The sequence below is a fragment of the Lactuca saligna genome, chromosome 1, assembly GCF_052625555.1.
Source record: "Lactuca saligna cultivar CGN05327 chromosome 1, ASM5262555v1, whole genome shotgun sequence".
In the NCBI taxonomy this organism is placed as follows: Eukaryota; Viridiplantae; Streptophyta; class Magnoliopsida; order Asterales; family Asteraceae; genus Lactuca; species Lactuca saligna.
In genome coordinates this window covers 28,061,171-28,088,641 of record NC_136417.1, presented here as the reverse complement: position 1 = coordinate 28,088,641, position 27,471 = coordinate 28,061,171, and the positions used below count along the sequence as shown (strand labels likewise).

General features: G+C 35.7%; 2 protein-coding genes across 2 annotated transcripts; both read left to right on the top strand.

The window, feature by feature from the left end:
• The first annotated feature begins 13,009 nt into the window (after nt 1-13,009).
• On the top strand, nt 13,010-19,514 carry LOC145030056 (pleiotropic drug resistance protein 1-like). Its single transcript, XM_078978490.1, has 20 exons — nt 13,010-13,573; nt 13,715-13,835; nt 13,926-14,014; nt 14,134-14,218; nt 14,295-14,454; nt 14,548-14,624; nt 14,702-14,755; nt 14,837-15,229; nt 15,313-15,594; nt 15,684-16,000; nt 16,094-16,254; nt 16,336-16,439; nt 16,554-16,725; nt 16,811-16,986; nt 17,080-17,412; nt 17,499-17,789; nt 17,892-18,337; nt 18,422-18,593; nt 18,682-18,936; nt 19,022-19,514. The coding sequence occupies exons 1-20, from the start codon at nt 13,203-13,205 to the stop codon at nt 19,274-19,276; spliced, it is 4,314 nt and encodes a 1,437-aa protein (XP_078834616.1). The 5' UTR covers nt 13,010-13,202; the 3' UTR covers nt 19,277-19,514.
• Nucleotides 19,515-24,073: 4,559 nt separating this feature from the next.
• Nucleotides 24,074-27,094, top strand: LOC145004096 (uncharacterized). The gene has a single exon (XM_078962999.1). It carries the CDS (start codon nt 24,074-24,076, stop codon nt 27,092-27,094), a length of 3,021 nt encoding a protein of 1,006 aa, XP_078819125.1.
• Nucleotides 27,095-27,471: the final 377 nt, after the last annotated feature.

Here is a 27,471-nt window from a genome sequence, read left to right as displayed (position 1 = left end):
GCAAACATCTTTTGGATATCTCTTCTATAGACCGAAAGACAATGTTGTCTTTGTTGCGAGGAGAGGAGTTTTCCGAGAGCGAGAACTCATAAGCCAAGGAGACAGTGGGAGGCAAATTGAACTTGAAGAGATTCAAGAGTCGATAGATAAAGGAACCTCTACCGCTGGCATTCAACCCGAGGAGGAAACTCCGGTTGAACCGATTGACGAATCCTTACCTCTTAGACGTTCCGATAGAGTTAGAGTTCATCCCCAGTTTTATGGTTTTCATATTACTACCGAAGGGGACACGTATATTAGTGATGGTACACTAGTAAATCTTGATGAACCTAATAGCTATAAGGAAGCCATGGCAGGCCCGGAGTCTGCGAAATGGAAAGAGGCAATGGATAGCGAGATCCAATCCATGTACGATAACCAAGTTTGGAATTTGGTTGATTATGTGCCCGAACGTAAGACCGTTGGGTGCAAATGGATCTTCAAAAAGAAAACTGACGTGGATGGGAACGTACACACATATAAGGCGCGATTGGTCGCGAAGGGCTTTACTCAAACTCCCGGAGTTGACTATGATGAGACCTTCTCACCAGTTGCGAAGATTAAATCTATTAGAGTGATGCTAGCAATTGCCGCATTTCATGATTATGAGATTTGGCAAATGGATGTCAAGACCGCTTTCCTTAACGGAAAGTTGGCTGAGGATGTTTACATGGCTCAGCCAGAGGGGTTTGTGGATCCGAAGCATCCGAATAGAGTGTGTAAGCTTGAGAAGTCCATTTATGGACTTAAACAAGCATCTCGCAGATGGAATCTTTGCTTCGATGAGAAAGTCAAAGAGTTTGGATTTGTACGAAGCGAAGACGAATCTTGTGTATATGTCAAAGCCAGTGGGAGTATAGTAAGCTTCCTCGTTCTATATGTCGATGACATATTACTCATAGGAAACGACGTCCCGACTCTGCAGGAAGTCAAGTCCTGGCTCGGGAAGTGTTTCGCTATGAAGGACCTCGGAGAGGCTTCTTACATTTTGGGAATAAGGATAGTAAGAGAAAGAAGTAAGAGACTAATTGGACTTAGTCAGAATACTTACTTAGAGAAGGTACTAAAACGTTTTAGTATGGAAAACTCAAAGAAGGGAGAACTACCGATACAAGGAAATGCCAAGTTGAGTAAGACTCAAAGTCCGAGTACCGAAGCTGAGATAGCAGAAATGAGCCGACTACCATACGCTTCCGCAGTTGGCTCAATCATGTACGCTATGACTTGTATTCACCCTGATGTAGCCTTCACTTTGAGCATGGTTAGCAGATATCAAGGGAACCCTGGCAAAGCACATTGGATTGCGGTAAAGAACATCCTTAAGTACCTTCGGAGGATGAAAGAATGGTTCTTAGTCCTTGGAGGGAGTGATGACTTGAAGGTGCGAGGGTATAGTGACGCCAGCTTTCAGACCGACAGGGACAACTACCGTTCGCAGTCGGGCTGGGTATTTACCCTAAATGGAGGAGCAGTGACATGGAAAAGTTCCAAGCAGGAAACCGTAGCTGATTCAACGTGCAAATCAGAGTACATCGCAGCGAGCGAAGCGTCGAAGGAGGCAATATGGCTAAAGAACTTCATTGGTGATCTTGGAGTTGTGCCGGCCATAAAGGAGCCCATGGAGATTTTCTGTGATAACGAAGGTGCGGTTGCCTTGACCAAGGAACCGAGGGATCATGGTAGATCTCGACATATCGACAGAAAATATCACTTCATTAGACATCGTATAGAAGAAGGACAACTCGTAGTGAAGAGGATATCATCAGAAGATAACCCAGCAGATCCGCTTACGAAGGGACTGAGTAGGGTTAAGCACTTGCAGCATGCTAGGAGTATTGGGCTGAAGGATGATATTAGTATAGATTAGATAGTATTAGAAACGTATAATAGATAAATGTAATTAACATTTGATGATTAAATAAAGGAGTTTTATTTATGAGTAAAGTTACTGTCACATGTTAATTGTTTAACTATTGTTTCACTTTGCATGTTTTGACTTCCAGAATAATTGAGTTTATTAGGAATAATCGAATTATTCAAATGGTCCACAATCGTTCATATGTTGGGAGTAGATATGAATGAAGATTGTCATGAATTGGTGTGTAGAATGTCTAAATGGTGTTAGACATAGCAAGGGTTGCTGCAACGTTCATGAGTGCTTATGAACTGGTTTTGAGCATTGGAACAAACCCGCGCTTGCTGGAATCACCTTATGGAATACGATATAAAAGGTGATCGCAAGACGATAATATCATATAGTCTTAAAACCTAGATATATGATTTATTATTTGTTAATTGATTGTGCATTGATAATGCGAAAACGCATCAGTAACTTGGTGTTATAAAACACATTGTTGTGTATAGTTGGTTAATGAATAAGTAAATGCATATAAGTCGAAGTTTATCTGTAAATTTTATCCTAAGAGGGTAGAAGAGATATCTTGGCCACTCGATGATTTGATTTGACTTATGTGCCGGGCCCGGTCAGAACTGAATTGATGTGTTTGATTGAGTTCTATGTCAAATAAATCAGAGATCGAGAAATCTAAATGCTTGACTAACCATTCCATAGGATTGTCAGCATGATATCTAACAGAGGACTGTAAGATCCCTTATCTAAAGGACAAGATTGATTAGATCAGAGTTTGATAGCGTCTTTGAGAGCTACGATTGCAAACCGAATTGTACTTGTATAGTTACTAGACTTATCCAAGTGGGAGACTGTTGGAATAGTGTCTAAGGCTACAACTATAATAGGCAAGTATTTGATCCGGTTGTGCATGGTCCTTTTGTGTTACCTTCACCATAGCAACTTGATGGATGATTTGTTAAAAGAGAGTAAATATTATAAGGAATAATATATGGTTATTTGATTAATATAAGTCATAGATTAATTGGAATTAATTTGGTGACTTAAAGAGATTAATTAAATAAGAGGGTATAAACTGTCAATTGTTTGATAGTTACACTTTAGACTATAAATCCTTATCCTAGATAGGATGGACGATTTCTAGGGCTTGGATAAGCCAAAATCGTCCATAGGGTTATCAAGGAAAGGATATGGATCAACTTAAAGTCTAAGTTATCCAATTAGGGTTAAAGCTGTAATCCTTATTGAGTCTACAAGTATAAATAGACCCTAGGGGTGAGGGAATTCCACACACCATCTAAAGTAGAGATACTCTGGCCGAATTCCTCCCCTCTCTTCTCTTCTAAATCATCTTGCTTGCTATTGGTGTTTGTAAGTCATTAGAGGAGTGACATTTGTGACTCTAGAAGCTCCAAGACAACAAGATCAACAAGGAACTCAAAGGTATGATTCTAGATCTATTTCAATGTTGTTATTTAACCTAATTAGCCATTAGAAGTCTTGGATTCAAAGCATGTTTAATTAGAAAGCCTAGATCCAAGCATTAGGGTTTTGCATGCGCACATAGGAAAGTTCTTATGGCTAAAACCCATCAGGATATACATAGCTTCAGGCTTGGTTATATCCTATTAAGTCCCCCCAGTTTGGATTGTTAAGACTCGGTGGTTGTACTATGGATGGAAGGAGTTTCGGATCGAAATTTTTGAGCTTTATGCGGGGGTGGTTCAAATCTCATAGGTTGTGCTTTTTCCAAGGAGTTGATTGCTTCAATTAATTCATTCTCCAAAGTGTACTTCTTAACTAGATTCTTGATCCTTGTTTCATCAAAATGCTTGCTTAAGATGGTGGTTAGCATATCTTGGCTTGACAACTCAAAGCAATCATTAATACATGAATCAACAACATCTATGAAGTTTAAGGAATGAATATAACTAGGATAACGCATAACTTCAAAGATATTAAAGTTAATCACCTCACCATCGAACTCCATAGACAAAGTACCATTTTCTACATCTAATTTTGTTTTTGTGGTACTCATGATATGTCTCCCCAAAAGTATGGAGCTCGATTGTGGAGTGTTTTCATCACCCATGTCCAAAACATAAAAATCAGCGGGAAATACAAGTTCATTGACTTGCACTAATACGTCCTCCAGAACATCTTTTGGGTGTACCAAAACCGATCAGCAAGTTGAATTATGACTCCATTTTTTAATAAAGGTCCAATTCCCATTGTTTTATAACTCGAATAGGGTAAGACATTAATTGATGCCCCAAGGTCTAGCATGGCATGTGACACAAAAGGTTACCCATTTTACAAAGAACCGTGAATACACTCGGACCCTTGCATTTTTTTGGTAGTCGTTTTTGTAAAAATGTTACCCATTTTACAAAGAACCGTGAATACACGTTTTTTGGTAGATGTCAAAACAAACACTTTCTGGTTACATTCATGTAAGGAAATCAAATTATAAATACGTGTTAAACTAAAATATGCTTGTGGGTTGGTCCGAAGAAATGTCGCCGACTCATTTGGCCATTGCATGAGCAACTTATCCTTTCTTATCGAGCACCACAATTGTGGTAGGGTCCTATTTCTTATATTTAAATTTTGATGTCGAAACTATTATGCAATTAGAAAAGGCATGTGTGATGATAATTTAATAGGTTTGGATCTGGGCACTCTTTGTGTGATGACTGTATGGGTTTATTGGTTGGATTGTGAATTTATTATGTACAAACAAGTCCATGATGAAAAATATGACCCAAGGATAGTGACATCATAGTGATATCAACTTATGTTATTGGAGGATAAACCGTTGGAGACAACTTTTCGGTCTAGAATTTTATGTTGAGTTTTTATCTTATGGTAGTGAAATGTGACATGGATAAAGGTTCAACAGTTGATAACATGTGAAGGGATGGGGTGACAAAAGGTGGTGAATCGATGCCAATATTATGTATCAATGAACTTAAATATAGGTAGTCACAACAAAAGGGACATAATTTGTTCGATTTTGCATAGATAGCCACAAAAAAATTGAATATCTCTATCTTAGATAATAAAAAAGTCATAGGGCACACATAGCATTTATGTGCTTCTAGCTTATAACATTTGACTAAACGCCCTATTTTGAATAAAAAGTCTCGTTTGGCATCACAAGCTTTTAGCGTTTAGTTTAAATAAAACACGTTGAATCCAAAAGCTACCTCATGTATCGTTTAACAAAACGTTACCAGCTACCAGTTAGTTTTGCTGAACATGTCCATAATTATAATCAATTTTTGCAAAAAATGTAAACGCAAAGACACCAAAAATAGGACAATATACGTAACCAAATGACCACATTTTAGACATTTATCACAAAATAACCAATTATTCATAAAATTATTGTTTTTGTTTTATTTTTTGTTGCAAGTTTGCTTAATGAGGTAGTTCCTACTTAAAAAAAATACACGTCAAAGGCAGACCAACGACTATAAAATGGTACCTACAACTCATAACACAACAAATGGTGATGACCACAAAACCTCTATTCACTTCTTGCCAAAAACAATTATAAAGTTAAGGGGTATCATAACAACATCTTCAATAGTGAAACTATTGAAGAGCATGCCACATTCTCACAACATGTTTACTAGTTTTGTTCAAATTTTATATCAAAATTTTAATTTGAAGAGATTTCTATTTTTTAATTTGAAGAAATCTCTTAGTAGTGAAGAGATTTCTATTTTTTAATTTTTACATCAAATTTTATATGGAAACTCTAAAAAACTTCATTTTTACACCATTTAAAAAGTTGGGGAGAATTTTGTATAAGCCCTTGTTAAACTTCAAAATATTCTATTTGTCTGACTTTAAATCTAAGTATCATATATATCCTTATTAACTTTTAAAATATCATATTTACCCAAATTTATTATTTAAACATTTCTTAAATTTTTTAATCACTTTTCATATTTTATAATCATTTTAATTTAAAAACGAAATGCTAATTGCCCAAACTGCCCTTCAATATTTAAAGTAAAACCTATAAACCAAATTGAAATAACCCTAACCCTCGGTTGCCTTGCCCTTCTTGAATGAACAACAGGAGATTGACTCCATCTGAAATAGGAACAAACGACATCAATTTTTATCTCCCAATCCTCGTTGGCATCTTCAGGTTTCATTTACCATATTCATTACAAGTAAATTCCTTTAGGTTTCCATCTTGAGGACATTTATAGATTGACGTTAATGGTGGTTGGGTTTTCGACAGAGGATAGAAGACAATCTCAACATTGTGTAATTAGAAATTTGTTTTTTGAAGATTGAATTTCTTAAAAAGATGAAGCAAACCGAATTACTAGTCAACCAATTAGAGAACTCCATGCCTAAACCAACAACGTTGATCAATTCCGGTGAAGAAGGTATGCTTAATTTGAAAGAATCGTCATTAGTCAAATCAATAATGGTGATAGAGATTCTGGTAGATTTTACACAATTAAGACTCGCAAACTAGAAATCCATGTAGGGCAACTCGTAGATAGAAAAGTGGTTATTCTAATAGAATGTAGAGCAACTCATTATTGTATATCCAAAGAAGTTGTTGATCAATTAGAATTACAAATTCACTAGACCGAAGAGGCGAAGACTACGACATAATTATGGGTGAAACAAGAATTTCAGTAACAGGGAAAGGAATATACAGACATGTAGGAGTAGAGATACAAGACAACAACAAAGCATTAACGGAAACTTCAATGGTGGATGATATAATAGTGGACATGCTGACGTTCAAAGATACTACCTGTGAGGAAAACCCTAGATAATTAGAATCAAAGAAATTTACTTGTAATGAATATGGTAAATGAAACCTGAAGATGCCGATAAGGATTGGAAGATGAAAACTGATGTCGTTACTTCCTATTTTGATCTCCCATTGTTCGATCAATAAGGGCAAGGCAAGGGTAATTTCAATCCGGTTTATGGGTTTTTGACTTTGAGTAAAGAAGGGTAATTTGGGAAATTAGTATTTATTTTTTAAATTAAAATGATTATAAAATATGAAAAGTGATTAAGAAAATTTTAAAATGTTTAAATAATAAATTTGGGGAAATATGATATTTTAAAGGTTAATAAGGGTATATATGATATTTAGATTTAAAGTCGGACAAATACGATATTTCGAAGCTTAATAAGGATATATATGAAATTCTCCCAAAAAAATTGCAAAAATGGTCCATGTGGTATGCATTTTTTGGGGTTTTAGTCCAAATCACGACTTTTTTGGATTGGTGGTCCTTTTGAGCTTGTTTCTATGCGTTTTAGTCCCTCCAAATAGCGAAATGACTGTAATACCCTTGGGATATTTGTTTTCTATTTTTCTTTCATTTATTTTTAAATCTAATACTAATTTATTTATTTTAATAATAAAAAAATAAGAAGGGGCCCACCCTCTTTCTCTTTCTCTCTCTCTCTCTCTCTCTCTCTCTCTCTCTCCACACCGTATACCCACATGTATACTTTTTTCTTCACCTTCTTCCTATTTCTTCTACATATTTCTTCATCCTCATGTTCCGGTGTATCAAATCTCAAATCTCCACTACAATTTCCTCGTTGAATCATCCAACATACCATTAATCCGTAACATCGATTTTCCCAAACATACTTTTGGACATCTGAATCTATCGGAGCCTACAACATCAAGAAAGATATAGTAAACCATTTGATTATTCTTGCAATCCAATTTCACCTTATGAAGAACAACCAATAAGAATGGCCCAGAAAGTTGATTCTCAAAACAATTTCAATTGGAGATACTCAAATCGATTCTTTAGATGATTCCACCCATAATAATCCATCTAAACTAACATTAAATTTTTGTGTAAATATGGAAAAGACTCAAGAACACCAAGAATGAGAAAAATCCTAAAATCACATTAACAATGAAGATATTCAATCCAAAAAAAGAAATCAATTGATGATATCGGAGCAAAGATACCTAAAAAGGCTACGGTCGATTATCAATTTAGGAATGATGGGATGCGATTTTCTTTTGTTGCTACACACAAATACAAATTAGGGAGATTCAGATTTTATTGAAGGATGTGTGGGAATGGATCTGTTAGAGAGAGAGAGAGGGGGGGGGGGGGGGGGAAGAGAGCTTGAGAGACTATGCTAATGATTTTGGATCTTTTGTTATTCTTCCTCCTCCGTCGGTGAACAACCTGCCCACCAAATTCCATAAAAATGCGTGCTTCTGGTATGTCATCACCGCTGCTAGGCATAAAATCTCCACACCCATTGAGGGAGCTTGAGTAACCATTCTAGAAAGATGTAACAGCCCGGATTCCCAGGTATTATTCATTCTTATATTTTTGGTATTTTGTGAGGAGACTCGGCGAGTTGGAGCTCAAACTCGCCGAGTAGGATCGCAATTTTGGACGCGGGTTCGCGTCTGGATTCAGCGAGTCCAAGGAGTGGACTCGGCGAGACCACGCTATTTAATGAAACCCTAATTCTCCGGGTTTGGAGCCTATTTAAGGGCACTTATAGCCTCCCATTGCGGCTACCAGTCCCTTGAGAGAACCCTAAGAGAGATAATTCGTTTTGGGAGAGAGGAAGTCACTTTTGAGCCTTTGTATTCCTTGTTTAGCAAGAGGAAGGTGGCAAGAGCAAGGAGGAGGTGAGATTCCAGCAGATCCAGAGTCCAGAGGCTTCATTTTGAGGTAATGGTTCGAATCTCCTTCAGTTTTAGGGTTGATCTTTAGAGTTAGGGTTTTATAACCCCTTTGGAGAGTGATTATGTGAAGCAAATAGTCCCTCTTCGAGTTTGTACCTTGGATCTGGAGTCAAAGAGGTCCAGAGACCTTAACCATTGCAGCTTTTTGGGTTATTATGGAGTCATTGGACCTAGATGGTTATTTTTGGGACCAAATCTCCTTTTGATGCCTTGTGGGGGTTATACAAGCATCAAGTTTCGAACTTTACGTGACATTCATGCTTGGGAAGGCCAGATCTATGGTTTGGGAAAGCAGATCTGACCTCAGAAGGTCAATAGAGTTTGTGCATGGCATGAACTCGCCGAGTTGTTCTTGAGACTCGGCGAGTAGGGTTGGGGTTTCACGTAAAGTGTTCAGCGAGTAGACTCGCCGGGTTGGGGGATGGCCCAGTGAGTCAGGGAGAGTCAATATGGGGCTGAGTCAAGCCGGAACTCGCTGAGTTATTCTTTAGACTCGGCGAGTTGAGTCGTCGTTGCCCCGCGATTCATGCCAGGTGGAACTCGTCGAGTTAGGGAAGTACTCGACGTGCTAAGAGAGGATCCGAGGGAGTCAGTGAACGCATATAGAGTCGCCGAGTCGCTTTGGTGCACTCGCCGAGTCCGGTCAAAGTTGACCATTGACCAAAGTTGACAAGTGTTGACTTGATAGGGTTAGTCAACCTTAGTTGTAAAAGTGTTAATTAGAGATATATTGTATTATAGGAAGATTATAGCTCGGGGGATCGAGCACGAGTGATTTCATGGATTTGCGAGTTATCGAGATACACGAGGTGAGTCTTCTCACTATCCTTTACCTTGAGTAGGTAATTAGAGTATGTGATACAATGTTTGTATGCTATATATGTGTTATGTGTTGCACTACATTATTCTATGTGATTTATGTTGTGCATGTTTACAAAGTTAGAACCTGAGGGTTTACAGAGTTTGGGTGCACAGACCCACATAGTTATAGCCTCGAGTGGCTAATATGTGTTATATGTGGTATTTTGGGGAACTCACTAAGCTTTGTGCTTACAGTGTTTGGTGTTATTTGTTTTAGGTACTAGTGACGACCGTAGGAAGGCGCCGACTTGATCAATACACACACACACGGGATTTTATGTTAGGAGATCTTGGGATTTTTGTATGACATGGATTGAATTTCAAACATGGGTGTTTTTATGAATATTAAATGAATTATGTTTTTATAAAATGCGAAAAATTGTTTTGAAATTTACGGTGTTACAAAAGATTTGGACTCGGATCAAGATTTGAATTTCTTATGGGTGTTTTCGTAGCTTTTGATGTTCTTTTTGGAACCTGAATCTGTGATATTTGTCTCCCCAATTAAGATGATTAGGGGTTTTATTTCTTTTGGAGTTTGGGGTTTTAGTATTTAAAATCTCTCTAATTTTTGGTAATCCTACTGCAACATGAGGATAAAGAAATATGCAGAGGAAATAGGAAGAAGATGAAGAAAAAAAACGTACATCTGGGTATACAGTGGAGTGGAGAGAGAGAGAGAGAGAGAGAGAGAGAGGGTGGGTCCCTTCTTAATTTTTTATTATTAAAATAAATAAATTAGTATTAGATTTAAAAAGAAATGAAAGAAAAATAGAAAATAAATACTCCAAAGGTATTACAGTGATTTCAATATTTGGAATGACAAAAAATGCAACGAAACTAGATCAAAAGCAACAACAATCTTAAAAAATCATGGTTTGGACTAAAATCCCAAAAAATTACATACTACAAAGATTATTTTTGCAATTGTCTTTTTTTTTTTAATTATTATTGTACAAAACTACAAATGTTTTCTTAAAGATTTTTACCATAAAAAAATTTTCATTTTTTTAATTTTTGCAAAACATATATGAAAGTATAAGAATTCTGCATATCAAAAGAAATTCTTTGAAATTTTATTTATTATTTATTATTATCATTTATTTTATTTTTACTATTAAAACTTAAAAGTACAGTTCAAAACTTCTTATTGAAACTGTCTTTAAAGACTTTATCACAAAAAGTTAAAATTTTTCCTTTACTTTTTATAAAGATAAAATTATATTTTCGTAATATTGTCTACAAAATCAATAAAATTAAAATATTTTATTAATTTTAACTATTTAAAAATAAAATAATAGTAACTAGAAAGGTTACTCCCGCTACGCGGGGGCTAGAAGCTTTCAATGTTGTTTTTGAATCGATAAATATGACAGACGTAGAAAGTGCAAAAATGACAAGCCTGGGCTTTGCCCCAGACCGTTTTGTTCATGTTTTTATGAAAAAATGTTAAAGTTTTGACTGCAAGGACCAGAAGTGTCAAAATGGCTAAAGAATTAAAGCGGTAGGAATTAGCAAGTTTTTAGAAAAGGGATGAAAGTTATCGAACCGTTAAAGTTTTGTGGCCAAACTTTAAATATTAAAAGGTTCTTAAATAGAAAAGGGATCAAAGTTGTCAAATCGTTAAAGTTTTGTGGCCAAACTTTAAATATTAAAAGGTTCCTAAAAAATATAAAAATATCGATTATAAGGACCAAAAGTGTCAAAATAACTAAAAAATGAGGACCAAAGTTATCAAACCGTTAAATTTTTGTGACCAAACTTTAAAAATTAAAAAGTTCCTAAATAGAAAAGGGATCAAAGTTGTCAAACCGTTAAACTTTTGTGGCCAAACTTTAAATACTAAAAGGTTTCTAAAAAATGTAAGAATATCGATTACAATGATCAAAAGTGTCAAATGGCTAAAAAATAAGGACCAAAGTTGTCAAACTATTAAAGTTGTCAAACCGTTAAAGTTTTGTTGTCAAACTTTAAATATTAAAATGTTTCTAAATAGAAAGGGGATCAAAGTTGTCAAACCGTTAAAATTTTGTGGCTAAACGTTAAAATTTTGTGGCTAAACTTTAAATAATAAAAGGTTTCTAAAAAAATGTAAAAATATCGATTATAAGGAATAAAAGTGTCAAAATGGTTAAAAAATGAAGACCAAAGTTACTAAAGTACAGGGACTAATTCTTAAAAAAAAAAACATAAAATTCAGGGACTAAAATAGACAAAAGTTATGAAAGTTTATTATTCATAAGAAACAATTTCCATAATATATATAATAATAAGTAAACTTATTTCGTCTTTTTCTCAACTCAAAATTAATTACTTCAAATCGCACATCGAATGACCGTCACCGTGAAAGTGACGAACCAAGATACTCGACTCGGTTGATGTTATTCCGTTCGGTACTCTACACTTTAAACCGGAGGTCCGGCCGTACCTTCATACAGATGACAGATTGACAGAGACAGAATACCTAAGTGCATACACAGTACATCCAAACAAGAAGGAAGGCAGAATTTTGGTGTCAACCGGCGATTATGGAGTTTTGTCATCCTCGGAGGAGGGTACATCTGCATCAGATTGTGAATATGATGGCAGACTTCACCGGAATTGCGGTTTTGGAGGCCGTGACTTCTTGTAACCTACACGGCCCTTATTCACTCCGGCAAAAAAAATGCACGGAATCTGCATCAGAAATTGCAGAGGAAGGGGAATGCGACGTAATTGCTAAAGGAAGGACGATGAATTCATAATCTTCCGTAGAGGACATCAACACATGGTCGGCGGATCGAGAAACGATGTCGATGCTCTAATAATTCGTCTGCAGGTAACATCGCAATTTTAGTTATATTTGGATCCAATTGCAATTTCGTTCCATGTGAATGTTTTTGAATTGTAACTTAAAGTTTGGGGGATAATCTAGAAGGGAGGCGCTGTTGTTTGAATGAAGAGGAAAGAAGAAGATTCATCTTACATGTTAATCTTCCTAGTTGGGTGGGGTAGACTTTTCATGGCTGCTTTTTCTAGAGAGTCTACCTTCTTTTACTTTCCTTAGAAATTATTGCACTAATAATTGTTTTTCTATTAATAAAAATTTACGTACCTTCAACGAAAGAAACATTCACTTTACTTTTTGAGATTTCCATATGGAAAATTATTACCCCATCTGTTACACATACACCTTTTGACTTGGTAATGGCTTAACATAAGTCTTTGACCAATGATCAAACACCAAAAATATACAAAGTCAAGGACAATTTTACATTTATACCCTCACTAATGTCTAATAATTTTCAAAAGAATCTATTTGAAAAAAAAAAAAGAAATCGATGCATTTAAGTTTTAAAAGATATGTCGCGCGCGTGGTCAATTATTAGATCAATAATCAACTATAGTCAGCTACTATATATATTAAAATGATTTTTTTTTCAACAAATTCTACAGTTCTAGAGAAAGATATTTATATATTCAATTCAGTTAAATACAACTACATGAATAGTAGCCTCAAGACCAGTCAACCATCTCCTAAGACCAAATACACTAGTATTCTCATAATTAACAAACTCTATAAAAAGGGATAGAGAGAAATTAGCTTTTATGCTTGATTTGATAAAGATTCTGAGTTTACAACTTCTTGGGACTTGGCTAAAAAACTAAGGTGTTTGTTTATCAGAGACTCAGAGTTAACTGTTTTTTTTTTGTTGAACAAAAAAAATGCATGGTGGTGATATATATAAAGCTAGTAGTAGTATACGGTTAGGGAGTTTAAGGGCACCAAGTGGAAGAACACCAAGTTTAAGATCTGGAAGTACTTCTGTATGGAGGAATTCTGGCAATGATGTGTTTTCAAAATCTTCTCGTGAAGAAGATGATGAAGAGGCTCTTAAATGGGCTTCACTTGAGAAGCTACCAACTTTTGATCGATTAAGGAAAGGTTTGCTGTTTGGATCAAAAGGACCTTCCAATGAAGTTGATGTCACTGATCTTGGATTTGAACAGAGACAACATTTGGTTGATAGACTTGTGAAGGTGGCTGATGAAGATAATGAGAAGTTCTTGTTGAAGCTCAGAAATAGAATTGACAGGTTCATTTTTCAACTCTTTCAATGGATTAGCATGTTATGTTTTTTTTTCATTTTTTTAATTTAACAAAGTATGATACCTGGTTAACAATGATCCCAGCTTAGAAATCTGTTCAATCATATACTAATTTGGGAATGTTACAGGGTTGGGATTGATTTGCCTACAATTGAAGTCAGATTTGAACATTTGACTGTGGAAGCAGATGTCAATACAGGAAGCAGAGCTTTGCCTAGTTTTATAAATTTCCACATTGATATTTTTGAGGTAAGCAATACAAGAATTTCTTTTTCATTCTTTTTTTTTGTAATATTAATACCAAGGGTTAAAATATTTATTCATGTTCATGTTATATAGGGGTTATTGAACTTGTTCCATCTACTTCCAAATTCGAAGAAGCATATAACCATCCTTGATGATGTTAGTGGTGTTGTTAAACCTAGCAGGTGAGATTATAAAGAACATGAATCACATATCAATATAACTAGATTATGATTTTCTTTCATTGGTAACAAAATTCAGTTATTGTACTCAAAGATTTCATTTCATGCAAATGTGTTTGTAGAATGACATTACTACTGGGTCCTCCAAGTTCTGGGAAGACAACATTGTTGTTGGCCTTGGCAGGTCAGCTTGCAAAGGAAGTTAAGGTAATTTTCATCATTCATAAGTGACGAGTCATTCAAGTCTTGTATCAAACCCTAAATTTTAATTTTGTAAATGTAGAGCTCGGGGAAAGTGACATATAATGGCCATGAGTTGCATGAGTTTGTACCCGAAAGAACATCTGCTTATATCAGTCAGAATGATGTTCATATTGGGGAAATGACAGTTAGAGAAACCTTGGCTTTCTCTGCACGATGCCAAGGAGTTGGATCACATTATGGTTAGTTTCATCAACAATGGTGTTAGAATATATAAAAGGAAATCATTTTGACATCTGGTTTGATTAATAATTGTTTTCTTGTATGAATTACAGAGATGTTGGCAGAGTTGTCAAGAAGGGAGAAAGACAAGAATATTAAACCCGATCCTGACATCGATATCTTCATGAAGGTAAATAACGTGTTTCCAAGAACGTTTTTTAATCGAGAACATTATTGAAATCTTATGATTGTTGTTTTATCATTTAGGCTGCTGCAACAGCAGGACAAGAAGCTAGTGTGGTCACAGATTATACTCTCAAGGTATAATAATTATATAATTACATATAGGACATGAGAAAGAAAATGAGTTAAGGTCTGATATGAATTTTTTAATGATTACAGTTATTGGGGTTGGACATCTGTGCTGATACCATGGTTGGGGATCAGATGATAAGGGGTATTTCTGGTGGACAAAAGAAACGTGTGACAACAGGTGAAATGATTGTGGGACCATCAAAGGTTCTTCTCATGGACGAGATATCTACTGGTTTGGATAGTTCTACAACTTTCCAAATCGTGAAATCACTTAAGCAGATGCTACACATTCTAGAAGGAACAGCCGTCATTTCTCTCCTTCAGCCGGCACCCGAAACATATGACTTGTTTGATGACATCATCCTCCTGACTGATGGAAAGATTGTGTATCATGGTCCGCGTGAAAACGTGCTTGAGTTTTTTGAATCTATGGGGTTCAAATGCCCCGAGAGGAAGGGCACTGCTGATTTCTTGCAAGAAGTAAGTACAAAGTGATTTTAAATTATAATTGTAATCGAGATGATTGTGTGCATCCAGTATTTATTAACAAAATTGGGTTACAGGTGACATCAAAGAAAGATCAAAAGCAGTATTGGGTGAGAAGAGACCAGGCTTATAGATTTGTGACTGCTAAAGAATTTGCTGAGGCGTACCAATCGTTTCATGTTGGAAGGAAAATGGGTGAAGATATCTCAACGGCTTATGACAGATCAAAAAGCCATCCGGCTGCTCTCACAACTGAAAAATACGGTCTAAACAAAAAGGAGCTCCTGAAGGCTTGTACTGATAGAGAGATATTGCTGATGAAGAGAAATTCGTTCGTTTATTTCTTCAAGATATTCCAAGTGAGTATCATATTTCTCTAAAAGTCAAAATTTCAGGTGTTCTTTTGTTTAAAGTCTAACCAATTTCATGTTGTTTTGCTTGGTTTCAGTTACTTTTCATGTCGCTGATCACTATGACTGTATTCTTGCGTACTGAGATGAATAGAAATAACGCAGAAGATGGTGCATTGTATACTGGTGCTCTTTTCTTTGGTGTTGTTATAATCATGTTTAACGGGATGTCTGAAATATCAATGACAATTGCAAAGCTTCCTGTATACTACAAACAACGGGACTACCTGTTTTACCCCTCGTGGTCTTATGCTCTACCCTCATGGGTCATCAAGATTCCCGTTTCGTTTATTGAAGCTGCTGTTTGGACAATTTTCACGTATTATGTAATCGGGTTCGATCCTAATGTATCTAGGTAATAACATTTGACAACTACCAGTTAAAAGTTGGAAACTTGTGTTTTCTGATTTTCATATGCTTATTTATGGGATATTTTTTTCTTTTGCAGATTCTTCAAGCAGTACCTTATTCTGTTGCTTGTTAATCAGATGTCTTCTGGATTGTTTCGGTTCATTGGAGCATTGGGTCGTAATATGATTGTTGCAAACACATTTGGTTCATTTGCACTTCTCTTAGTCTTTGCTTTGGGTGGCTTTGTTCTTGTTCGAGGTACTAATTTAGTTCAAAACATGACCTTCCATCCACTTTTTTTTTTGGTCAACTAACGTTTCTTTTTTCTGTTTTCAAAAGAGGATGTAAAGAAGTGGTGGTTGTGGGGATACTGGTCATCTCCAATGATGTATGCCATGAACGGAATTGCTGTGAACGAGTTTCTTGGACATCAGTGGAAAACAGTAAGTCAAGCAATGCTTATAAAATATAAGTAGTGACAGAGTGTGTGTTTATATATCGATAGATATAAACATATGTATGAAATTTATCTTTACCAATTTTGTTTGGTGTTATAGCCATGGAACAATACCGATACCGGATTAAACGACACCACATTAGGGAAAACAATTATCACATCCGGAGGGTTCTTTGCGGAAAGTTACTGGTACTGGATTGCAGTAGCTGCCTTGTTGGGATTCATTCTTGTCTTGAACTTGTGTTTCAGTTTGTCTCTCGCTTTCCTTGACCGTAAGTATCCCCATCTTTGACTTTTCAAGTATTGTTTAAAAATCAAAAGGGTATGTTATGTAACATTTTTTCAACCCTACTACAGCATTCGGGAAATCTCAGTCAAATGCAGCGCAGACTAATAGTGACACAGAAGTTGAATTGTCAGCCATGACAACTGGAGATGGTGCCCCTCAGGCTAAGAAGAAAGGGATGATTCTTCCATTTGAACCACATTCAATCACCTTTAATGATGTCAAATACTCTGTTGATATGCCACAGGTAGAAAACCCATTACTATCAACATTCAGAAAACAGTTCGGAGTGGAATGTGGTTGTGTTAATAAACTAATATGATGATGATAAATGTTGTAGGAAATGAAAGATCAAGGGGTGAGTGAAGACAGATTACTGCTACTTAAAGGAGTGAGTGGAGCTTTCCGACCTGGTGTTCTTACAGCTCTCATGGGAGTCAGTGGTGCTGGAAAAACAACTCTGATGGATGTTTTGGCTGGAAGAAAAACTGGTGGTTATATTGAAGGTGATGTTAGGATTTCCGGGTATCCAAAGAAACAAGAAACTTTTGCCCGAATTTCTGGTTACTGTGAGCAAAACGACATCCACTCGCCTCATGTCACTGTTTACGAGTCTTTGCTCTATTCAGCCTGGCTAAGGCTGGCTAATGATGTTGACGAAAATACCCGAAAGGTTTGTTTACAACATACATTTTGTCCCAATATTTGAAGTGTCAGTTTTTGTCAAGTTACATGACAAAGTTTGATGTTTGTTTACAGAGTTTTGTTGATGAGGTTATGGATCTGGTGGAGCTGAACCCATTAAGAGATGCGTTGGTCGGGTTGCCAGGTGTCAATGGGCTATCAACTGAACAAAGAAAGCGGTTGACTATTGCTGTTGAGCTTGTAGCCAATCCGTCTATAATCTTCATGGATGAGCCAACTTCAGGGCTTGATGCTCGTGCTGCTGCTATTGTCATGAGAACTGTTAGGAACACCGTGGACACAGGAAGAACAGTCGTCTGCACCATTCATCAACCCAGCATTGATATCTTTGAAGCTTTTGATGAGGTAACAAAGAAAGTCATGTGCACATAATTCGTTATTATAAATGACTACTGTATTTGGGTATTTATTCATAACTTAAAAAAAAAACAATCGGTTTAATTGCAGTTGTTCTTGATGAAACGAGGAGGACAAGAATTGTACGTGGGACCCGTGGGTCGTCAATCTTGTGAGTTGATCAAATATTTTGAGGAGATCGATGGGATAAGCAAGATAAAAGACGGATATAACCCCGCGACATGGATGCTGGAAGTCAGTACTTCAGCACAAGAAACGGCTTTAGGGGTAGATTTCACTGAAATCTACAGAAATTCCGATCTTTACAAGAGAAACAAAGCACTCATCGCTGAACTGAGTATCCCACGTCCCGGAACAAAAGATCTCTATTTCCCGACCCAATACTCGCAGTCATTCGTTATTCAATTCGTTGCTTGCCTATGGAAACAACGTTGGTCCTACTGGAGAAACCCTCCTTACACTGCTGTCCGTTTCGTCTTCACCACCTTCATTGCCATCATGTTCGGCACCATGTTTTGGGATCTCGGAAGCAAAAAGTAAAACCCTAATTAATTCCCTAAACTTAAACATATGAAATTGATCCCATCTTTCGAAGTGTATTAATTTTAACATCATTTCAGGACGACTCAACGGGATTTAATAAACGCAATGGGTTCCGTGTATGCTGCAACCCTCTTCCTCGGAATTCAAAACTCTTTGGCGGTGCAGCCGGTCGTAGATGTAGAACGCACCGTCTTTTACAGAGAACGAGCTGCCGGAATGTATTCCGCTTTACCATACGCCTTCGCTCAGGTACTACATCGATCCAACATCAATAATTTATACATACGAATGTTAAATGTATTGCGAATCCTTACAAATATTCTCTCAATTTTTGCAGGTTCTGGTTGAAATCCCATACGTTTTTGCACAAAGTGCAGTGTATAGTATAATAGTGTACGCGATGATTGGGTTCGATTGGACAGCAGCCAAGTTCTTCTGGTACTTGTTCTTCCAGTTCTGCTCTTTACTCTACATGACTTACTACGGTATGATGACGGTCGCCATTACACCCAACGCCAACATTGCTGCCATCATCGCCGCCTCATTTTTCGGAATCTTCAATCTCTTTTCAGGGTTCATTATCCCACGACCTGTAAGTTTCTCAAAAACCTATTGTTGTTTACATTCTTTATTGTTGAATTGCACCTTCTGATACAACTCGGGTGCCCTTTTTACAGAGGATTCCGGTGTGGTGGAGATGGTACTACTGGGGGAACCCATTGGCCTGGACCATCTACGGCATGGTTGCATCGCAGTTTGGGGATTTCGACACCCAGCTTGGTGACGAGACCGTGAAAGGCTACTTGGATCGGTATTTTGGTTACAAGCATGATTTTCTGCCCGCAGTTGCCGGAGTGCATATCGGATTGATTATGTTTTTCGCTTTCATATTTGCCTACTGTATTAGAGCCTTCAATTTCCAGAAGAGATAAGATCATCCTGCCACGTCACCATAAGCAAGCATGTATGATGACATGCGGATATTTATTATCAAGTTATTGTGAAATATTGTATTCCTACTTAGCAAACAATGAAGATTGTGGTCGTTTTGTATGATAATGCGGTCGAGATGATGAGTCAGGATTTATATCTGTATTTTTTAAATTTTGTAACTAAAAGACATTGTATTTAATTATTTATATTAATAAAAGCTGAATTTATGTATTACAATTGAAGTTGCTACTAATATACTATAACTATAATATTCTTAGTATATATGGGAGTTGGGACAATGTGGTGCATGGATGTGGGCCCCACGTAACCTTAACGTTGCTTGCTATTGTGTCATTGAATGTTGAACTAATTTTTGATGTCTACCTCTCATCCAAATTTGCATCTGAAAGGTGCCATAAGAACCATACTCCTCGGTCACTTAGACACCACATGGATGACATATCAATTTTACCACAGAGTGGTTTTTGCGGCACAAGGGTGAACCTCGGCAGGAACCACAGGTTGGGGGCGGTGTGCTGCAATGCTAAGGTGAATTGTGGTAGGAACCGCACTTACATCTTCAAGTCTTACCAACAAATTTGATGAATCCATCCTAAGTGGAATATTTAATTTTACTTTTATTTAATTTTTATTTATACTTTTTGTATACATTTCAGCTAATCATCACCAACATTTTTAAAAAGGTCAAATCCATATAGAAGTTGATGAGTTGTCTTCGTCGATAAATCTTAGCGATATTTACATTTTTTTCACTTGTATTTCAGCTTCCGATATTGATCCGCAATTTGTATTTTCTTGATCCTTAATTTGAATTGAATTCTATCTGATTTATAAGGTTATTACTTTCACACATGCAAACTTAGACACGCTAGATATAGTTTGTGTTCCGTGATTGACATTTTACATGGGCTCTGGACAAATTGACATGAGTCATTAGGATGATGTGGTTTATCATTTATTCTACTTTCACGCATGCAAATAAAACAAAATAAAAATAAAAATAAAATATAACTTCATATTTTAAAAATATTAACATTAAACAAATAGATCATGTTCACATCATGTCAGCACCGACATAATGGAACAAATTTGCTACTTAAAATGTGAAGGTGGATGCCATCTAAGCATTTAAACAGCTAAACATACAATAGTAGTAGCCTAGTAGGTCACTTTGGTAACATTCAAAAGATATTTGATGTTTAATGACCTATCAGACATAATTAATGATGCTCCTGCTTACACGCAACCGTACTGTCGAATATACAACCTTTCTACAAAGATCGCATTTGAGTTGTGAAACTTTTATGTTAAAAACACTCTTGTTTTTATTTGTTGATAAACTTTCCTAACTATTGCACTATTTTATTATAATTTTCTTTTCAATTCTTCCACCTACTCAACTAATAGTATCAACAAATCTCAAATTTTATGTTATCATTTATCAAAAACTCAACCAAACATATAATACTACTTTTTTTTTCCATTTAAGTGAATCACTTATATATATATATATATATATATATATATATATATATATATATATATATATATATATATATATATATATATATATATATATATATATATTTTTCCATTTAAGTGAATCACTTATATATATATATATATATATATATATATATATATATATATCATTTATCAAAAACTCAACCAAACATATAATACTACTTTTTTTTTCCATTTAAGTGAATCACTTATATATATATATATATATATATATATATATATATATATATATATATATATATATATATATATATATATATATATATATATATATATATATATATCAAAAACTCAACCAAACATATAATACTACTTTTTTTTTTTCCATTTAAGTGAATCACTTTTATATATATATATATATATATATATATATATATATATATATATATATATATATATATATATATAGGGTTAGGTTCATGTGAGATAGCCTAATTTTGTGAGACCGTGAGACGCATTTTATTATTTATTTTTTTATTTTTTTTTAATTTTTTTTAGTTAATTCAAGTTCCGAAAATAATATTTAAAAAAAGAATTTTTTTGATTTTTCCATTTATTTTTCATTTTAAAATTATTTTTAGAATATGTACAATGTAATATTCTATTTAGAATATTTCACGTATTTTTCAAAAAAAATAGAATTTTTTTTATTTTTTTTTTATTTTTTTAGTTAATTCAAGTTCCGAAAATAATATTTAAAAAAAGAATTTTTAGATTTTTCCATTTATTTTGCATTTTAAAATTATTTTTTAGAATATGTCAGTGTAATATTCTATTTAGAATATTTCACGTATTTTAAAAAACAAAAACGGGATTTTATTTTTATTTTTATTTTATTTTATTTTATTTTTATTTTTATTTTTTTTAGTTAATTCAAGTTTCGAAAATAATATTTAAAAAAAGAATTTTTGGATTTTTCCATTTATTTTGCATTTCAAAATTATTTTTAGATTTGGTCTCACGGTCTCACAAAATTAGAATGGTCTCAAATGAACCTGAACCTATATATATATATATATATATATATATATATATATATATATATATATATATATATATATATATATATATATATATATATATATAAGATAATCTTAAAAAACAATAAAAAAAATTTGACTTACAATAAATATATTTCATAGATTAAACTATTTTAAAACAAAAACATGTAAAGGATAGGCAAAAGTTAGTACTTAGTAATAAGTTAATAACTAGGGTAAATTACCCCAATCGTCCCTCGTGTATATGCCAAAAAGCGTGTTTAGTCCCTATTTTAAAAAATTAACTCGGACCGTCCCTTGTTTTGTTTTTTCTTGCTTGCTTAGTCCCTCTGCACATAAAAAGACCATTTTACCCTTATTTATTTATTTTTTGATTTATTTTCTATTTACTTGTTATTTATTAATTATATATTGATAAAAGCGTGTTATTTATTAATTACTTGTTATTTATTAATTACTTGTTATTTATTAACAAGGGCAATAGCTCGTCTTTACCATCCCCCCCCCTCTTTCTTCTTCAGTACATCTGACCTACCGTTACCACCCACATCGGCCGACCCCAATACTCCGATGACACCAATACAACTCCGGCCACTCTAACACACCTCTGACGACGCCATCAAACCCTCACTCATCACACCCTACCCACCTCTCCCCATTCCTTTTCCCTTTTTCCTTCTGCCCTCCATGAAAACAACCATGCTCTAATTCCGAAAACTGCCTATAATCAACACTAAACCAAATCAAATCTGAAAAGAAGAAACTTGAAACCTGGAAAACCATAAATCTAAAAATCGAACCACAAATCGAGCAACGATTATGTATAAATTGAGCAGATTTGTGAGTGAGAATGTGAGAGAGTGGGCTGGAGACGGTGATGGATGAAGAGCGAAGGTTCGCCAGAAGGAGTAGCCATCGACATCAGGTTCAAATGTGGTGATGGCGAAGTTCAGCAGCGCAAATAACCATCATTATGAGATAGAAACCCTCACCTGAAACCTGTAGAAGCAGTCAATGGCTTGCGGGGAGGATGGTGGTGGATTGGAGGCAAAGACTTTCGGTGGCCATATTTTGGCATCAAGGGAGAGGTGAGAAGGTGGAGAAACGAGAAGAGAGGAGTTAGGGTAGTTCTACGAGTTCCTGGTAAATAGGTGGGGTTAGGTAGAGTTTATATCTTTAATTGTTTAAAAGTTATAAATAAATATGAAAGTAAGGGTTAGAATTTATTTTCCCTTTTTTTATAAATTCAAAATGAACTAGTAAGGGTAATATAGTCTTTTTATGTATGGTAAAGGATTAATTATGTATATTTAAACTAAATAGGGATGAAGCGTGCAAGTTTAAACCAAATGAGGGATGGTCCGAGTTAATTTTTGAAAATAGGGACTAAACGTGCATTTTGACACCTGCACGAGGGACGATTCGTGTAATTTACCCTAATAACTAACAAGTGGGGGAATGGGTCATGGTTGTGATTAAAAAAGGTTGTCAGCCGTTGGGTGGCTTTGAGATTCCTTCTTTCACGTTTCAGTTGACTTCAACTTTGAGATTCCTTCTTTCACCACCCTTTGAGTTTGTGATAAACCAGTTGGTCAAACTTATAGATTATCAAAATATTCAACAAATTGGGTTCTGAAAAGTAAATATGATGAAGGCATACCATATGTTTTACTTCATGATTCCTTCTTACCTACCATCCTCTGTGATTAATTAGTGTATGGTATTACAGAGGTTAATGACATATTTGTACAACAAACTCATAAATTTTATCAAACATTCAACGGATTGAGTTCATCTTTTCAATAAGGGGATTTAACACTTTCTCTTCATAAATGGATGCAATCCATCTCTAGAACAATACTACTTTCATGAATCAAACCTAGTTATTCTTGATATTTCCTCTGTTAACTGAAGATTTGACTTTTGAGTAGAAGGTTAGATGAACTTAAGACATTCATGAAATATTAAAAAAATAAAATTATAGACGCAGTCACTGTCATTATGCCAATACTATGTTTGGTTGACTTCAACTTCATCATGATTCCTTCTTCCTCCTCTCCCTTATCAACCAATGGTTCATGATTCCAAACAAATCTCAAACCCCATATCATCTTCTTAATCAAGAACCTATATAAGGATGTTCAGTTCTTAATAAAGAACCTGCAAAAGAGTTTTCAAAAAGAGTTATTTTAGCTCACATTTCACAAGAATCCTGAGAAAAGTTGCTTTTTTTTTATTAAAATTCCTTCCATGAAGAGTGTTTTTTTGTTGGTGCTTTTCTTGATTTTGTGCATTACGTTCGTAAATGCACGCCACCGATCCGCCAAGGCCTTCGAATATGATAGAATCGATGAGGTCAAGAGGGAATGCTCTTCAATCTTGCCTCCCGATTTCGATCATAAACGTTACGGAAATCAATTGTACAGACTTCCAGAAAAATTGTCGTTCGTTAATGGAGATTGGTGGCAGGATTTGGATAAGGCTCCACTTATTCCATATGATGACAAACCAAATGGCTTTTTGGATCACAGTTCGCCATTCAACTTGATTTCTTTCTGGATTACTGACGTGGACGATGCTCATCGGTCCAACAATTCAGTTAACATCAATGGCGTTTTGCAGCTGAGCGTAATGACGGGGGAATTATTCACTTCAAAACCCTATGAGCGATATCCGATGTTTAACATGTATCCGGGGAATTCAGAGTTACGAATGTCGTTCCAAGGTATTGTAACCTATACAGAAGAGAACAATGGTGAGATTGTAATGTGTTTACTTGGAAACGCAGTGTTACCTTCTCGTGGCCCCGACCCAAATAACCCATGGAGATGGGTTAAAGAACCCGGGTACATAAACCAGCCACCACACATCCACGATGACCGAATTTTGATGCTTGTTCATTACCCGGATACGTTTACAGTGAAGAAAAGAGGCATCTATGGTAGCTTGAAAAGTTTAAACCCAAAATCCAGCCAAAAGTACTTTGAAGAAATACACATTTCTGCTTCGTTAAGTCGTTCTGCAAACTACGAGTTTAGTTCTGAAAAGCTTGTATCCAACTTCAAAGCGTGTGAAACCAGTTTCGCAGATAAAGATCTTGGTACCTTGAAAGGGGCTAACATTTGTTGTAAACTTGAGCATTTTTTAAGGGAAGATCCTCTGACCGTTGTGCCGAATTGGAGATGTAACGGGACCGAAGACTTTTGCAGCAAGTTGGGTCCGTTTGAGTCGGATGCAAGCATAAAAGAGACTAATGGAAGCTTTAAAGGCGTAGCACTTCATCTTCAAGATATTCGATGTGAAAAACCCTGTTCGGAGACAGAAAGTAAACATGGTGGATCTGTGAAGGTTGCTATGGTTATTAGAGTGGGTCCGCCTTCAGATGATATTTATTATACTACAAGACAGAGAACTGGGGTGAAGAAGATGACGCTTTTAGCTGAAGGAGTGTGGGATCCGTCGAGTGGACAGCTTTGCATGGTTGGTTGTCGTGGAGGTGGAAATAAAGAAGGAGATGGTTGTGATTCTCGTATCTGTTTATACACTCCGCTCATGTTTTCCATCAAACAAAGAAGCGTCATTCTCGGAAGCATTTCGAGTATTGAAGAGAGTAATATGTCTTATTTTCCTTTATCGTTTAAGAAACGAGTGGATTACGCACAAGAGCTATCATTTAATCAGTACTATTACTACTCCAAGATCGAATTAGCACAAGCTGTTGTTGAAAAACACGAGCGTTACAGCTTCGAAACCGTGATCAAGAAGAGGTTCTTAAGTTTCCCAACAGTCAAACTTCCAGAATCTCTTGATTCTTTTCTAAATGGCCTGTCTCTTCTAAAAAAAGATCTCACCTTTTACCACCCAGCGTCCACGCAAGGTCGTTCTCGCTCACAGCCCTATGTGGAAATAGAGATTCTATCGCTTGGGCCTTTGTTCGGAAAGTACTGGACTCTGCAAAATGATTCAATCATAAGAGAAGACACTCCTTTGAATGTATCAGCTCAGCTTAGTGTCACTGGAGCCAACTATGGTAACTTTTCTGAAGTTTTCGTAGAAGGTTTGTATCATCCAATTGTCGGGAAAATGTATCTTGTTGGTTGCAGGGATGTAAGAGCCTATTCCAAGCTTTTATACGAAAGTACTACAGATCTTAAAGACGGGTTTGACTGTTTGATAGAAGTCGTGGTGTCGTATCCTCCTACCACAAACCACTGGCTTGTGAACCCAACTCCTAGGGTTTCGATAACAAGTCAAAGGAACAATCTCGATCCATTGTTTTTCACACCCATCAATCTTCAAACCGTCCAACTAACGTATCAGGATCAACGTGAAGACATTGGTAGTTCCAATCGAGGTGGCGATGGTACCTTACAGGTTCTTACGCCTTTAATAGGAATCTGTTGCATTTTGAGCCAGCTTTTTTACATTAAACAGAACTTGGACTCCGTTCATTACGTTTCGCTTGTGATGATTGCCATACAAGCACTTGGGTACGGCTTTCCACTAGTTACAGGAGTCGAATCGCTTGTTGATTTGAATGAATCGCTTCTTGATTTGAATGAAAGCTCTTCTACTTATATGATGAATCAAAGAATTCAGGTTATAGATTACATGTTCAAGAAGATTCTTGTACTGATTTCATTCTTATTAACACTCGGACTCTACCAAAAAGTTTGGAGATCCCGGATCCGATCACTTAGCCATCATATGCCATCCGACCGTCCAATTCTCCTCATTACAATCTTTATCCACGTGTTTGGGTTTGGGTGGTTTCTCATCGTACAAAAGCTACAATCATGGCTGGTCGGACTCGATGTGTACTTAGGGCTGGTACAAGATTTATTTTTGCTTCCTCAAGTTATTGGGAACTTGATATGGCAGATCGATTGCAAACCACTGCGGAAATCATACTTTCTTGGGTTAACGGTGATTCGACTCCTCCCTCATGTTTATGCTTACAGATCATTGACAAATTTATATCATTCTTCTGCTAAGTTTTCGGAGTTCGTGTCAAGATATCCCAAATTCCACTCGAAGCAAGGGGCTATTGGAATACCTGCAATTACTATTTTTCTTGTGATTGTTGTATATATTCAACAGACATGGAGTTACGAGAAACTAGGTAACACATTCACTTTGTATAGGTTTAGGCTTTTTCCGCATCGGTCCATGGTGTATGAACGGTTGTTACCGGTGGAAGTGGAGGCGGGACCAAATTCCGGTTTCAATGGGCTGATGAAGACGTTGCAACGACGAAGAGGGTGGAAGTAGAATCTACGTATCTAGTATCTAGAAACTCATTTTGTTTTTCGTATTTTCAGTATCTTTTAATAATGATTATTATTTGTTGGGAGAATTTCATATATGCCCTTCTTAAACGTCAAAATATCATATTTGTTCAGCTTAATTTCTTAATATCATATTTACCCTTCATAAACCTTCAAAATATCATATTTACCCAAATCCCTTTTTATAATGTTTTTAATATTTTATAATCATTTTTTATAACTTAAAATTACTATAATAATTAAAAAATTTAACAATATTATCCTTAGTTTTATGATAATGGAATGTGAACTTTTAAATTGTTAGAATGTCGTCCTCTTGACACACAAAAATATTCATCTTCAACCCTCTTTATGGAATGT

What these genes read in the sequence shown, in the direction of transcription:
- LOC145030056 (XM_078978490.1), top strand. Translation starts at nt 13,203, where the DNA reads ATGCATGGTGGTGATATATATAAAGCTAGTAGTAGTATACGGTTAGGG. An exon ending in AGGAGTTGGATCACATTATG is followed by an intron (nt 14,455 to 14,547) that starts GTTAGTTTCATC and finishes TATGAATTACAG; the next exon opens with AGATGTTGGCAGAGTTGTCA. An exon ending in TCTTTGAAGCTTTTGATGAG is followed by an intron (nt 17,790 to 17,891) that starts GTAACAAAGAAA and finishes GTTTAATTGCAG; the next exon opens with TTGTTCTTGATGAAACGAGG.
- LOC145004096 (XM_078962999.1), top strand. Translation starts at nt 24,074, where the DNA reads ATGAAGAGTGTTTTTTTGTTGGTGCTTTTCTTGATTTTGTGCATTACG.